Source organism: Pungitius pungitius, chromosome 14, assembly GCF_949316345.1.
Source record: "Pungitius pungitius chromosome 14, fPunPun2.1, whole genome shotgun sequence".
Taxonomy (NCBI): domain Eukaryota; kingdom Metazoa; phylum Chordata; class Actinopteri; order Perciformes; family Gasterosteidae; genus Pungitius; species Pungitius pungitius.
In genome coordinates, this window is record NC_084913.1 from 16,411,205 (window position 1) to 16,427,896 (window position 16,692).

General features: G+C 42.6%; 1 protein-coding gene across 1 annotated transcript; it reads right to left on the reverse strand.

Annotated features, from left to right (window-relative positions):
* Positions 1-10,398: 10,398 nt before the first annotated feature.
* LOC134104100 (ras-related GTP-binding protein D-like) lies at positions 10,399-14,678 on the reverse strand. Its single transcript, XM_062557418.1, has 3 exons — positions 14,668-14,678; positions 13,054-13,202; positions 10,399-11,034 (listed from the first exon to the last, which is right to left on the reverse strand). The coding sequence occupies exons 1-3, from the start codon at positions 14,676-14,678 to the stop codon at positions 10,883-10,885; spliced, it is 312 nt and encodes a 103-aa protein (XP_062413402.1). The 3' UTR covers positions 10,399-10,882.
* Positions 14,679-16,692: the final 2,014 nt, after the last annotated feature.

Consider the following 16,692-nt stretch of genomic DNA (forward strand, 5'->3'; position numbering starts at 1 on the left):
AACAGGGGGGATTATTGACCCTGGGCTCTGGGGGTTCCAAGTCCCTGGAAGCAGCAGGAGAGGCTCTCCTGAGGTGGTGGACCTGGGCGGACAAGTCCGAAAGTTGGGCGGCCAGGGAATCCACCGCATGGCGAGCAGCGGCTAGCTCCGAGTCGTGTCTCCCGAGCATGGCTCCTTGCGCTTCGACAGCTGCACGAATCGGGTATTCATCCGCTGGGTCCATTGTTGGTCAGATTATTCTGTGGTGTGGAGAGAGAGAGGACCCAAAAGCGGGATGCAGGAAAAATAATGCTTTTAATAGGAAGGTGCAAACTTAGAGGACGCCGCGAAGGCAGGCACAAAAACAGCAACTGAGGTCTTCAGAGAAAAAGGGGAACAGAAGATCTCCCGGTGAAACGGGGCATTAGAGGTCGAGGGCTGGGGAGAGGAGCGCTCTGCCCGTCGTTCCCGACAAAGCCGGCTGGCCGTAGTTCAGCTGGGACTCCTCCTGTTCGGCGGGACCGGACGCTGGATCTAGACAATGAACACAAGACACGGTAGGACAAAACTCGGCGTAAAGACTGAGGAGTGTGTCTCCTGTGTGGGTGGCAAAATAATCTGACAGGGAACAAAGGGAAAGGGGAGCTAGAAATAGCAGGAATAATTAACGTCATGGGGAACAGGTGTGTAACAATTGGTGTGAGAGGAGGGGGATGGAAAATGGGACTCAGCTGGTGAGTTGTGGACACGATGTATGAATAACTAAAGACCAGTAGGGGGGGGAAAGGGACAGGAGGAGCCCAAAACCATGACAGCTAAACCCAGGAATGAGAGACATGAAACTACAGAATGAAACACGAAGAAAACCCAAACCGTGACATGCCGTACGTCCTACAATCAGTACAATACACTATTCTCAGCTGGATCTCCAATTTTTGTTGAACAGTCTTTTTTTGTCTCCTCTTCATTTTCGGTTTCATCACCAGTTTTGATGATGTTGAGAGTGACTACTTTACCCGCCACAGCAGGATAATGTCAAGCCCTGATACGGAGTATACTTTACATTTGATACATTTGAAATATATGTTGGTGTACTGTTAAAGTTGGAAGTGTATTCGTCTAGGATGAAGTATCAACCATTGAAAGTCAACCTTCCGGTGTCCCCAAGTGTAACAAACCCTCTGCATTATGCAGATTACTAACGCTCATAACCCATGGTTTTATATATTTTTTTATTTTAGACACTGTTGTTTAGTTGTTAATGCTTTTTTAAAACACAAAAGGACATTTCATTTGACCATCTTAGAGGCAGAATTTCACCAGGTGGAACATGTTGAACCAACGACTCTTCCTGCTGTCCTCGTGCACTTTGCTCTCAACTCTCCATCATGATGGCTTGTGTTTGAAGTGCCAACAATCTCCCTACATTTTGCAACGGTCTTTTGAGGACACAGTGGTAGTCCTCTGCAGATTGTGCTGTGTAGGGCAGTGGTTCTCAACTGGTCTGGCTCCGGGACCCACCCATCACCCCTTAATGACAAGCCGTGACCCAAATCGATCGGTCAACATGGGGGGGGGTGTTGACGGGGGGTGCTTTCGCGTTCTAATTCCCGCGCTGTCTGAAAACATGGACGGACGAGCTGGAGAAAAAACCGACACTTTAAATATAAAATAAAAATATAAGCATTTTTAAAATAAAAGCATTTTTTTATTTTTTTTTATTTTCCCATGCAAAGGCCCGCGACCCACTACAAACGGGTCCGCGACCCCCACCAGTTGAGAAACACTGGTGTAGGGTAACGTTAGATGTTGAGCTGGAAGTAGCCTAGCCGCTAGCTTAGAAGCACTCTCCATCTTGATCTAATGTCTTGCTTTCTCCGATGTAACTGACTGCAGCAAGCGGCCGTTTCGTTTCCGCGGCCCAGACCGGAAGTAAACAACGTTACGTTAAAATATTTTGTCCAATTAGTCTCGGCCATATTAATTGCGTAGATAAGCGCGTTTATGTTGACGGCCCTAGAAATCACACATAAACAAAGGAATTACAGACGGCGGACAGCAGGTTGGAAGATCAGAAACAACGCATTTCGAGTATGACATTGGGAAAAAAAGGCTTTTACTGGGTCCAGCAACCCTACTCATTTTGAATTAAATGAAATGTGTTCTTTAGTAAGCATGGTTTTGCAAATTAGTTCACCGTTCGCATGCTTGGTGACCCTTAGGTCAAAAAACACAATTCTACTTTCCAAGGCAGGCGATCAGGTTTTATTATTATAGTTTTTATTATTTTTAGTAATGACTGAATGGACAAATAGTTTCATGTCAAATGCTTTTACAATTCAGTTTCTACCAATATTATTGTCCATTGAGTTCTAAACAGAATCTGGGAGGGTTAGGGATTCAGACACAGAATCTATATCTGATTCCCTTTCTCGCCAAATCAGCTGACACCCACTACGTAGAATTGCAGAGATACAACTCATCTGAAACTTCCCTGCCATGGGTTAAGATTAATTATGTAAAAACCTCTGATCATGCATCTTCATATGAGGCTCAGTTGTCCTGCTGCTAATAGGTTTTGTCATGATTAACTGTGAAGCTGAACAAGAGAGCTTTCTACAGGACTGCGCATGCACTGATTAGAACATTCATATTGATGTATGATTCGAATGGGATATAAAGCTGCCATCCAACCTTTGAAGGAAAAATAACTTTAGGGTGCTCTTTAACCTTCTGATCAGTGGGAATGGAATTTTTCCTACCTACCCTGGTGATTATGCCCAAATATTGCAAAGCCAACTTTCTCAAGAAAGAGGTGAAAGGAATGCAAGAGAAAAGCTGTGTTTGCACAGTCCAACAAGTCCACCACCGTCATGCGGTAGTTTTACATGAATCCAAATGTGCAGGGCTGCAGATCAGATGAAAAAAGATGAGGTAATGAATTCTTTGATACCGTTTCAAGTTGCCCACCATCAAAGTGCAATTGAGTGAGGCAGACGCCAACCCGTTTGACTTGCCCAAGGGCTGTGTTCCTTGTACAGAATGCTACCAGCTCACTCGTTCTTTTATTTAGGAAATTCAGCAAAGTGCACATGGGCCTGCACATTCCCAATCCTAAAAGCTTTCATCTTGATAAGCGGGACTCAATTATCTGTGGCAGACCAGAATATTTTATGCTGAATGCAGTGTTTCCCTTACCATTATAACAGGGATCGATTGGGGATCTTGAGAACTGGTGAGTTTTTTGGTTGTTCATGCCCTCTAAAATACAAACTGTATCCAAGGGATGGCTTGGGCGAGGAGTGAGGACTGGGGTAACCAGACCTCTCTGGAGCAACTAGAACAAGGGTCTCACCGACATGGTTTGGTCCGGGAAGCGATGGGCTGGAGAGGCCTAGCCGCGGAAAGCTGGAGATCCTGAATCCTTTATCCTATCAGACGCAAATCAATTCACAAAGTTGGTCTGAAGGAGATACTGTCGTCTTCACCTATCATCAATGCGAGTTGATTTGGAAAGGTTGGTTGGAAGGAGATGCTATTCGTAACCTTAGATTGACGAAAGTCAATTCACAAAAATGTGCATTTAACCCGGACTAGGAATACCACCAATTCGCCAATTCAGCTGCTGTTATAATTGCGGAAATTACCGTGATCTGTTCTCTCGAACCTGTGAGTCAGGACTTCAGAGTCCGTCTCCTGAGTCTATTCTAGCGGGAACACAAGTCTGTTCAAGTTATTGAGTATAAGTTATTGAGAAAGGGCCAGTGAGTGGACAGCAGTAAGACAGAGGTTCTAGTCACCTGAGGAGTTTGTCCCCATGTTCAAGCACAGTGTTGCTCCACTCTCCTCTGCTGCCAACTGCAACTTGTGCAACCAAGGGATATTCTTTGATCGATCCATGTCATTTAACCCCCATATCAAGCAGCTGTCTAGATCATATTTTATCCTTATCAGAACATCATTAAATTCACATCTGTGGTCTCATCTTCTGAACTTGAGATGATCATACATGCATTCATCTCGTCGTGCATTGATTATTGTGATTGAGTTTTCTCATCACTTAGGGTTAGCTGTTCTAAACCGTTTGCAGGTCATTCAAAGCGCTGCAGCCCATTTACTAACCAGGGCCCCCATACTCCGATCTTTCTACTAGCTCCCAGTAGCTTTTAGGATACACTTCAAAATTCTCAGCCCACGTACACAGCTCTACTCGGTGAGGCCCTACATGGCGGATTTACTCCACCCCTACGCACCTGCTCCCTAATGGCTTAGGTCTTTTGTCTGTACCTCGTACACGTCCAAAGACCTGTGGTGACCGAGATTTTGAGGCAGTAGCTCCAAACTGTGGAATGCTCTGCCTCCATCCTTACGCCTTGCATTTTCTGTGGACGTAAAACCCATGTTTGTGACTTTGTTTTACATTAAGTATTCGCTCATGTGTCTGTTATTTATCGGCACACTGTGTTATTCTTTTCATGTTGAATTCTTTCCCGGCAACTTTGTGATCTTGGTCTGTGAAAAGCACTCTATAAATACATTTTACTTACTACTTACTTATTTAAAAGGTTGTAGCACGCATCATGGAAACTGGTCTCCCAAAGTCTGTGTGAGGTTCCTCAAAGTGCTCCACTTTCCTTCCACAGTCCAAAGACAAACAGCTTAGATCAACCTGCTATCGTGCATCTAATTGCTTGAAGGTGTGAATGTGCTTTCTTTGTGAGCCCCCAGTGAGTGGATATTTTGCATTTGAAGCTTTTTCCATGCCCATTTAAAACTAATTAATACAATTATCCAAAAATATGCAATATTCTACTTGAAATAACACAAGCTTGACAGCACTTGATTCTAATTGTGGTAATGAAAATTGGGAAAAACTTAAAACTGGGAGAAGAGGATAGAGCCGATGACAGATACAATGATTATATTTCTAGTTCTACAAGCACGTTAGTATAATATGTTACGGACCGGTCGCACAACAAAATGACACTTGGGAATTGCGTCAAGAGAAGTGCTCGATTTGTTGCCTTTAATTCCTTTTTCTTCACCCAGGACTTTTGCTAGTTCAATATTGTCAATGCATTCAGACGTCTCTGATATTCCAGCTTCGTCATCATACTGTAGCTCTTTAATATCATTGTCATTGTCTAGAATGAACTGATTTAGAAGCATTGATGAACTAATGATGAATGTAATGTGCCTGGGGTGGCGGCTTTTAATCTGAAATGACCCTTGACAGCAACAACGGAGACAACCCCTTTAAAGATTTGGCAGCACCAATATGATCCGTTTAGAAACAGGGCTGCATCTGGTTTAAACATGGATGTCCCCAAAATCAGCTGACTGCATAATGCTGGGAGACAGACGGAGGTATTTATAAATTACCCCTGGTGTAAAGACAGTCTTGCTTTGTGAACTACCACTTAAGCTCCATTACATTACCCTTGTGAAAGTTCCACATTAATTCCCAACAGCGATTTATATAATAAAAAAATGTATCCACTTATGTAGCTACATATGTTTTTATTTCAAATCCAGAATTGATTTCTGAATTCAAATGAGCCCTTTGACACAAACATCCAGAGTCTCAAATGCTTACCTAGTCTGTGGCTTGTATCAAGCTCCCGCTCAACAGGCACAGCTCTTAATGTGTGTGTGTGTATGTGTGTGTGTGTGTGTGTGTGTGTGAGCTCGGCTTCAAAACACCGTCATCCTTTCTGCCAGTAAGCCGAACACTCGAGTGAGTTCACACGACTGCAGGTGACAAACACACACCCACGCACACACTACCTCCCATGGTGTGCAGCAGCAGGTGGGCTAGTTAGTGTTGTCAGAAGTTATCTTGCAATGCTGTCGCTGGATATTCACTCAGACGTCCTCTTCAGCATCTTAGATCACAACAGGAGACACCAATTTAGGTTTGGGACCTTTGCGGAATGTGTCACTCCAGCGCCACGCTTTGTTCTCACCCAGAATCACTGGGAGGTGCCGGGACTGATAAGGAACACGTTCATCTTAAAACGACAATAACATGCTGCAAGGTAAGCGTGGGAGACACATACATATGTGTTTAGCTGGTACAGGTGTCACCAATTGTGTTAATTCACCTCCCCCAGACAGTAAAGGGATTCTTCCCACTGACATGCCCAACTGCACAGTGGTTATTGTAGAGCCATGGGGAACCCAAGGGCTAGTGAATGTTCTCTGTAGGATTCTCACCAGAACAGGGTCTGCACAAATGTCAAGGGACACAAGTGTCTGCAATCAATTGGCCATCAATGTAGTTGTGTCAATATTTCAGCCTGGCCCAACATTGACATCCATAGAACTACTCTAGTATTCTATGATGGGTTCAGCGGTTAAATACTTGGCGACATATGCAACTAACAACCCCATTTTACACCCAGGGTCGCACCAAGATGTATAAAATAAAAAGTAAAAATTTGCATGATAATCCTAAAGTCCTTTTAGCTCATATGTCATTAACAATGTACAGTATGTAGCAGGTGTCGATGTATGTGCTGGACAGAATGAACAATGGTAAATCGAATTGTACTTGTCTTTGGATTACACAAGGTGCCTTTACAATACAACCCAGTCCATCACAAAGACGCAGTCACTATGTTAATAGAGCTTTACCAACAACACAGCCACAATGTTAAGGTTTCTTTTTTCAAGCATTGGTCAATACAATTGAAACAGATATATCCTCTTGATCTTGAATCAGTTCTACAATAACGTTTTGGATGTGTCACAAGTAGTTGCCAATCATAGACTATTGAAGTCCATATAGGGTGGAAGTTGGGGTACATGGGCGGGTCATACTGTCCCCATAGAAAAATACATTTTGTCCTTAACTTACCAGTTGTTTCTTAGGCATTATCAAGTCTCTTTGCATTTTTTGTAATTTATTTTAACCTACAATGTCAACCATTTCTCTACAACTAGGGTAACCACCTGCTAATAACCCCAAGGGGTGACAAGGGGTATGTTTCTGAGGGACAATGTGGGACACTGACTGGCGCAGCGGTGCCCACCCCACGGGCAGACTCACTGATAGTGGTTTACCTATTTCTAGCACAAACCACCTTACATGGTATATTAATAATGCCCTATACCCCTAAACATGTGTAATTGCTGCAATATGCTCATGAATAGGCCAACCAATTTGTATTTTCTTCTAAATAAAGATTCACAATATTTTGAACATTCTATGAATTGACAAATGAACTTCAACTTACGATTTACTTTAATTTAATTTATTTTTCATTACAATTTATTAACTTTAAATAAATTCCAATATAAAATTATAGGATTAACAGGAATTGGAGTTTCTGAACACCACAGGAACAGACTCCATTTTTTGAATAAGAAAAAGCGTGCCAGTGTGTATGTATGGTATGCAAGCGTGTGCGCTGTCATGACAACATGACGGTCACCCTATCTACAACTAACAAAATAGTTTTCCCTCAAAAAGGTCATTTTTGCCATTTAGTTGTAATGGAAATGCATTAGGAGACAGAGTTGACTCATTGCCTAAATCATGACCATGTTATTTATTGATTCAGAGCTATATTGCAAACAAAGTTGGTCTGATGAAAGAAAATCGGGCCTGTCCAGCCATTAGTCTTTGGGACAGCTGGCATGAATCACAGCATTGGTCAGAAGAGCTGGTGGTGCTCGGACCGGTCTTTACATATGGAGTAGTGTCGGTGTGGGGGGAGGGGAGGGGAGGCCCAGAGCTCTGGATGAGAATAGGCTGGAAATCCCAGATGGGGAGCGTTCCGGCAGCACAGGCCGGATTAGAGCTGTGAACATCAAATTGTCTTATGTAACACATTGTATTGCAAACGGCAGCCACCACCAACTGTTACGCAATCCACTGACCCGGCAAGGGAGACACACACACACGCATTATATTACTGCTCTTTATGTAAAATGACGGCACCGACCACACTCTCTGGTTTTATATTCTGTGCTAAAAACAGTACTTGAATTAGAAAAACAAAATTGAGAATATCAACAAAAAAAGGGATTAAATGTAAACACTTAACTCAATGATTTCAGCCAGTGTTAACATCACTACACCATGATATGATATTTGTAGCTAATCTTAGCACACATAATTAGCTGCATACAGTTAACTTTGTAAGTTTTTGTTGTTAACCTTTGTGTTATTGGTGGAGACCACGTGGCTTTTTCAAAACAATGACTGCATCCTGTCCTGTCCTCAATATACAATGTGAGAGCATTTCACTATACAACGTGAGAGAATCTCACTATACAACGTGAGAGCATTTCACTATACAACGTGAGAGAATCTCACTATACAACGTGAGAGCATTTCACTATACAACGTGAGCGAATCTCACTATACAACGTGAGAGCATTACACTATACAACGTGAGAGCATTTCACTATACAACGTGAGCGAATCTCACTATACAACGTGAGAGCATTTCACTATACAACGTGAGAGCATTTCACTATACAACGTGAGAGCATTTCACTATACAACGTGAGCGAATCTCACTATACAACGTGAGAGCATTTCACTATACAACGTGAGAGCATTTCACTATACAACGTGAGAGCATCTCACTAGACAACGTGAGAGCATTTCACTATACAACGTGAGAGCATTTCACTAAATAACGTGAAAGCATTTCACTATACAACGTGAGCGAATCTCACTATATAACGTGAGAGCATTTCACTATACAACGTGAGAGCATTTCACTATACAACGTGAGAGCATTTCACTATACAACGTGAGCGAATCTCACTATACAACGTGAGAGCATTTCACTATACAACGTGAGAGCATTTCACTATACAACGTGAGAGCATCTCACTATACAACGTGAGAGAATCTCACTATACAACGTGAGAGAATCTCACTATACAACGTGAGAGCATTACACTATACAACGTGAGAGCATTACACTATACAACGTGAGAGCATTACACTATACAACGTGAGAGCATCTCACTATACAATGTGAGAGAATCTCACAATACAACGTGAGAGCATTTCACCAGCATATGGAAGCCATGGGCTGATTTTGAACAGCGCAAAGCGCCAATCATATGCTTTGAAGTCCGGGCTCGCCCGTCCTTTTGTTCTTAAAACAAAAGTCTTAAATACTACCACAAAAGTCTTAAATACTACCATATTCAAGTCACGGAATGTCATTTTAGGACTTTTTCAGATGAGAAATGAGTTGTTTAAGCAACATTTCTGTAGTGTGCGTGAGAGTGTCGTGTCTCAGTAGTGTGCTTGAGACTGTCTCAGTAGTGTGCGTGAGACTGTCTCAGTAGTGTGCGTGAGAGTGTCTCAGTAGTGTGTGTGAGTGTCTCAGTAGTGTGCGTCAGAGTGTCTCAGTAGTGTGTGTGAGTGTCTCAGTAGTGTGCGTGAGAGTGTCTCAGTAGTGTGCGTGAGAGTGTCTCAGTAGTGTGTGTGAGTGTCTCAGTAGTGTGCGTGAGAGTGTCTCAGTAGTGTGTGTGAGTGTCTCAGTAGTGTGCGTGAGAGTGTCTTAATATCAATATGAAAACATAGTAAATTGAAAAGTTGCCGTTTTCATGTTAGAGACTCTTTGGGTGAGAGGGGGGATTTACTTAAACCTCTGAGTCAATGTCGCAGTGACACTCACACTTGAGTTACAGACCTTTTTGGATTTGAAATCAATTGGGAGTATTGAAGCTTAAATTAAAGCTACATATGTATATGAATGTGGATGAATCGCTCTGGTATCCAGCAGCACCGTAGACATAGACATAGTTCTCTTTGACCAGGATGTGTCCTTCTACTCGTAGATAAAGCAGACCTTAAAAACTGCCTTTTTTCATCTACATATAAAATCAGGAACTTCCTGTCTCAAAGTGATGCAGAAAATCGAGTTCATGCTTTTGTTACTTCCACACTGGATTACTGTAATTCTTTATTATCGGGGTGCTCTTATAAGTCTTTTAAACCTCTCCAGTTGATTCAGAATGCTGCAGCATGTGTATTAAAAATAATAAATAAAAGATCATATTACTCCTGTATAGCGCGACTGGCTCCTTTAAATCAAGAATAGAATATACAGTACTTCTCACCTAGAAGGCACTTGCTGGTGAGGCGCCGACTTATCTCACATCTCATACATTAGTTATACATCTTTTAACATTTTGGATTGGAGCTGAGGGTCACAGAACCTAGGACTGTTTATTAATCACGTGGGCAGATGTTAAACCCCACCTAAAATATAAAATTCATAGAGGGGCTCGAGGAGGGAATTACTCCCCGGGAGGAGTAGGCTTAACAATCTAAAGATAGCAGGTTTTAGAATTGGAAAGGAGAAAATATTTATTACTGAAAAGGAGGTGTCAAATTAACCAAAGATTATGCTTAAGGTAAATGAAAATAGGAAAATGAGGGATTTTAAATAAAGTCCTTTTATTACAAGTTAATCTGATAAGGCCTTAATAAAAACACAAACTACATTCACTCGACTAAGCCTAAAATAGAAAAAAACCCTGAATGAAATAATAATGGGGAACGCATTTTAACCAAATCCACCCATCCATCCATCTTCGAACCGCTTGTCCTTCATACAGGGGGGGCTGGAGTCAATCCCAGCAAACTTCATGCGGGAGACAGGACAAACTCTGGATTGGAGACAAGCAACCTTTCACACTCACAAGTAAATATTATGTGTGGGGGACAAAAATGACCCCCAAGTGCACGGCGGACAGAATGTAATCACAGTGGAGTAATAGCCATGTTAAAATCCACCCACCTCTTCCACCAAAATACATTCAAACCTCCAACGTGCAGAGCATCACATGTTCAGTCAGGTGTCACAATACGGCCCGCGTTCCTGTAAACAAGGGCGGAGTCTGTCCGGTGTGACATGCTCGGCCCTTATTGGGGGTTACTGGACAACCCATTGGTTGCACTCAGCTTGCTCCACCTCCTCTGACTGAGAAGTTTGCAGTTCTGCTGAACTTTCACCCGAACATCAAACACCTCCTGGATGGCTTTCTTGAAGCAGTGGAAGTTGTAGTCGATCAGTCCTGTGACAGAGAAAAACGATGATGTATTCACAACCTTTACACCCTGTAAATGACCCTTTGGAAGAGCCAGACACACCACCTCATCTAACACACTCCATATGGCCAATAACCAAGAGGGAGGCCAAAGAGTCGCTCTACCCCCAGAGGATGAGCCTTACTGACCGTGGTGATCCTCTGACGTTTTATTCAAATCAGGGTCAATACTTTCTCTTAGTTAAGGAAACACCTGCAAAACGAATAACGGCGTGACACAGAAACTGGGGTTTTACAAATCAGGCTCTTGTACTCGGAGCTGGTGAGTTGGAGAAGGTGGAGAAATGACTTTGAATTTGTCTTAAAAAATACTTTAGACTGTAAAAAAGTGTTTCGTTATATCTTACATTAATTAATACTTACTACTTATTACTACTTGTGAAAATGAGTACACTCTGAAACAGATTGCAAAGTGTGTCAAATCAGCTTGTGGTGGGGACAAATCACTACGTTTGGTTAACATAATATTTATTTCTCACGGGCCATCTGCCCAAATCTTTGGCCCCTCCTGTCTCTGAATCTCCCCTCATTAGATCTCTAAGGCTGTATTTAATGCTGAGAGGCTTTGGTGGGGGAGGAGGGGCCCCGAATGCAAATCATTGCCCGACTTGGCAACCTTCTCACTAGAATTAGAGATTTTTTGTTTTAATGCGTGCTGCTGGCTCCTTTCACTGGAAAGGCTTGGGCAACATTGGTTGGGTTTCTCTGTTGGATGATTTCTTTTAAACCGGCTTAATCTCACCTTTTTTTTCCAGATTAGTAAATATATATAAATATATATATATATAAAATCACTTTTCTTTTGGTGGAAATAGTTTACTGCTTTTATTGTTTACTGGCTTACGTAAAATTAAAGTAGCAGCAGTCTGTTTGGAGCCAGTGGCTGTGTAATACTCTTTCACCCTTAATATCATGTGTGTTTGTTTCCCACATAATATCGTGGTAGAGCAGAACACTCCGTGTGCCCTGCTGTGAGACAGACTGTTCCAGGCTTCTCAATAAGTGAGAGCAGAAGTACGAGTGGATGCTGCTTCACACCACCACTGACATGCAGTGACACATGAGGTTCATCTCTTGAAAAGTGCTACTTTAGGTTGTTATGCTGCATTTGTGGCTTTCAACGGAAGTCAGCAGCTACAAACAAACCATTGAAATATAAGCTGTTAGAAATAACTCAATGGAGATATCTGCCTCTAGAGGTTGACCTGGGACTACAGGGCTGGATGGCCTCCGCCTGTGAGACCATGCTGGGACACTGTTTTCTACCAGCAGCGAGTGTGCCAGTACCCTTGAGAGAGGGAGGGGGAGCCCTGCGGCTCCGAGGAGCTGACCCACCCGCTCCACCATTATAAAGCTCTCTACGTACATTCAGGCTGTGAGTCGACTTACGCCCTGAGACGCGTTTATTTATTTTGTGTCGTAGGTCATTCCATTCACTTAAGAGAGCCAAACACATCTCCCTATTTGCTATCACCCTGACATCCTAAAATGAATTGATTTAAGTTCATATAGTTTTTGTAGCCATTAGCTTTGCCAGCCTGTTCTCATATACTTTAGTGTGTGTATCAGGAGGCAAAGCCTCTTCTAGGTGAAATCAATGCAGAAGTGTCTGAAGACCTGGTCATCAGGTGGCGACTCCTCTTTTCATGTAGAAGTCAATAAGAAAATGATTGTTCTTCTCTCTTAATATATTCCCTTCATTGTCTCAATCTTTAGTTTTAGTTCTTCTCAACATGGCATGTTATAGTTGTATAGGTGTACTTAACGGAGTAATTTCTTTCATCCAAATAAACCACTGACTGAACTTTAGTACGTGACGTGTTGGGGGGCCCTTTTTTCTATTTTCAAAGTGCTCTTAATCTTTGGTACTCCTCGAGGAACTGGGAGAGTTTAAAGCCAGTGCCAGCCACAGTCACATAACATTGCTTCCCCAAACGGGGGCTCCCCCCTCTGCTCCTCTGCATTCGTCACTCCAACCTGGTTTACCTTTTCTCTCAAAGCTTTCATTACGGACGAAGCAGACGATCGCAAGGAACTTGGTGACCTCCTTCAGGTACATGACCGTGGTGTTGTTCAAGTGGATGATGGCCATGGACTCCTCGTCGTAGGGTAAACCAGCTTCACTGTCCGTCAGGCTGGGCAAGGGAGACAGGAAAACACACCTCCCTGAATTCCGGTAAGGAAAGACACTGTGTCCCCATTTCAGAAAGACGGAGAACACCGACTGAGGGATCAGGAAACAGTCCGGGGATTTCAGTGTTCAGGCCTTTCTTTATGGTGGGTGTGAGGATTCAAGCAGAAAAGCACGACCAGTGGTAGATCACGACTAGTGGTAGATATATAGTTATCTGTATATAGTACAATGTCTGCATTATGAACATATTGCATATCTTATAAGTCTGAGTTGAGTGGTTCTCAACTGGTCTGGCTCCGGGACCCACCATCACCCCTTAATGACAAGCCGCGACCAAAATCGATTGGTCAACGGGGGGGGGGGGGGGTGCGCTAGCGGTTGAATTATTATTATTATTTTTTGCCATGCAACGGGTCCGCGATGAACCACTGTTATAAGTCCTTCAATACTGTACACATGACATCTATTTCACTGTGTCCACCCTGGGAGGAGGGGCTCAACCTAAAGCTTCTTCCGGTTGAGGAGTTTTGGGGAGAGGGAATGTCGCATGTGTGTCAAATTTTGATTTTGGATTATATAAAATGAGTTGACTCTAATGTTTATGATGTTATGAAATGTCATGGTATTCATGAGGTTAGGGTCCGGTTCGGGAAGCAAGGGTTTCCAGGTTGGCCCACAAATGGAGCCAGAGAGGAAGATCATGAAGTGCCTGGGCGGAGCTCACCGACCCACCCTGAGGGCACAAAAAGGCCTATTCTCAAGACGCAAAGGCAGAATTTCCTGAAATCCATACTTTTTGGTCATATAGACTGGGTGGAAGGAGATTCTCGATTTCACTAAATATTACACTATAAATAGCGTATTTCACTTTGTAACTGTACTTGCTTCTGTAAGTTATTGACTCAAGGCGGTTCGCCACTGGCCTAGGCAAAGTGAAAGCTACGCTGGTCTTTGTTCTGAAGAGTTTGAGAGGGAAATGGAGGCAGTTTGAAGGAAGAGAAGAGTCTGAGAATATTCACAACAAGTGAGCAGGAGGAGGCAGATAGTTGCTGAATGCTTTGATGTGGAGGACATGCTGTTCTCTCTTGCTTCTCTCTAATGCAATTCATTCCGCTTCTGCAACAAAAAGGGAATCCTTGATTATTCTCTGCATTCAATCTCACAAATATGTTGTTTTCCTCATTCACATCTAGGGATTTCCTTTTCTTGTGAGTACTCAGCTTGTATGTTGCCACAGGACTACCCCCCCACAGAATCTCTAAATCTGGGTCAGCACTCTGATAAGACTAATTTGCGGGAAGTGTGAAGTTCTTTTCTGCGGTGGAGTAAGCAAAGCAAATGGAACCTGATGTCCTGTGCACTGTTTACATCATCTGTCCGCTCAACAACCGAATGTCAAGATGGAACCCAAACGCTACACCCTGTCCAACCAATACGGCATGTTCAGTAGGACACTTTACCCTCACCTCCGCTCCATGGTGAACGGATTTTATAACGTCACTATTTTGTGGAGTTTATTTGGTATAATCTGTGTTCTTTTTCAAAACAATGACTGCATCCTGTCCTGTCCTCAATATACAATGTGAGAGCATTTCACTATACAACGTGAGAGAATCTCACTATACAACGTGAGAGCATTTCACTATACAACGTGAGAGAATCTCACTATACAACGTGAGAGCATTTCACTATACAACGTGAGCGAATCTCACTATACAACGTGAGAGCATTACACTATACAACGTGAGAGCATTTCACTATACAACGTGAGCGAATCTCACTATACAACGTGAGAGCATTTCACTATACAACGTGAGAGCATTTCACTATACAACGTGAGAGCATTTCACTATACAACGTGAGCGAATCTCACTATACAACGTGAGAGCATTTCACTATACAACGTGAGAGCATTTCACTATACAACGTGAGAGCATCTCACTAGACAACGTGAGAGCATTTCACTATACAACGTGAGAGCATTTCACTAAATAACGTGAAAGCATTTCACTATACAACGTGAGCGAATCTCACTATATAACGTGAGAGCATTTCACTATACAACGTGAGAGCATTTCACTATACAACGTGAGAGCATTTCACTATACAACGTGAGCGAATCTCACTATACAACGTGAGAGCATTTCACTATACAACGTGAGAGCATTTCACTATACAACGTGAGAGCATCTCACTATACAACGTGAGAGAATCTCACTATACAACGTGAGAGAATCTCACTATACAACGTGAGAGCATTACACTATACAACGTGAGAGCATTACACTATACAACGTGAGAGCATTACACTATACAACGTGAGAGCATCTCACTATACAATGTGAGAGAATCTCACAATACAACGTGAGAGCATTTCACCAGCATATGGAAGCCATGGGCTGATTTTGAACAGCGCAAAGCGCCAATCATATGCTTTGAAGTCCGGGCTCGCCCGTCCTTTTGTTCTTAAAACAAAAGTCTTAAATACTACCACAAAAGTCTTAAATACTACCATATTCAAGTCACGGAATGTCATTTTAGGACTTTTTCAGATGAGAAATGAGTTGTTTAAGCAACATTTCTGTAGTGTGCGTGAGAGTGTCGTGTCTCAGTAGTGTGCTTGAGACTGTCTCAGTAGTGTGCGTGAGACTGTCTCAGTAGTGTGCGTGAGAGTGTCTCAGTAGTGTGTGTGAGTGTCTCAGTAGTGTGCGTCAGAGTGTCTCAGTAGTGTGTGTGAGTGTCTCAGTAGTGTGCGTGAGAGTGTCTCAGTAGTGTGCGTGAGAGTGTCTCAGTAGTGTGTGTGAGTGTCTCAGTAGTGTGCGTGAGAGTGTCTCAGTAGTGTGTGTGAGTGTCTCAGTAGTGTGCGTGAGAGTGTCTTAATATCAATATGAAAACATAGTAAATTGAAAAGTTGCCGTTTTCATGTTAGAGACTCTTTGGGTGAGAGGGGGGATTTACTTAAACCTCTGAGTCAATGTCGCAGTGACACTCACACTTGAGTTACAGACCTTTTTGGATTTGAAATCAATTGGGAGTATTGAAGCTTAAATTAAAGCTACATATGTATATGAATGTGGATGAATCGCTCTGGTATCCAGCAGCACCGTAGACATAGACATAGTTCTCTTTGACCAGGATGTGTCCTTCTACTCGTAGATAAAGCAGACCTTAAAAACTGCCTTTTTTCATCTACATATAAAATCAGGAACTTCCTGTCTCAAAGTGATGCAGAAAATCGAGTTCATGCTTTTGTTACTTCCACACTGGATTACTGTAATTCTTTATTATCGGGGTGCTCTTATAAGTCTTTTAAACCTCTCCAGTTGATTCAGAATGCTGCAGCATGTGTATTAAAAATAATAAATAAAAGATCATATTACTCCTGTATAGCGCGACTGGCTCCTTTAAATCAAGAATAGAATATACAGTACTTCTCACCTAGAAGGCACTTGCTGGTGAGGCGCCGACTTATCTCACATCTCATACATTAG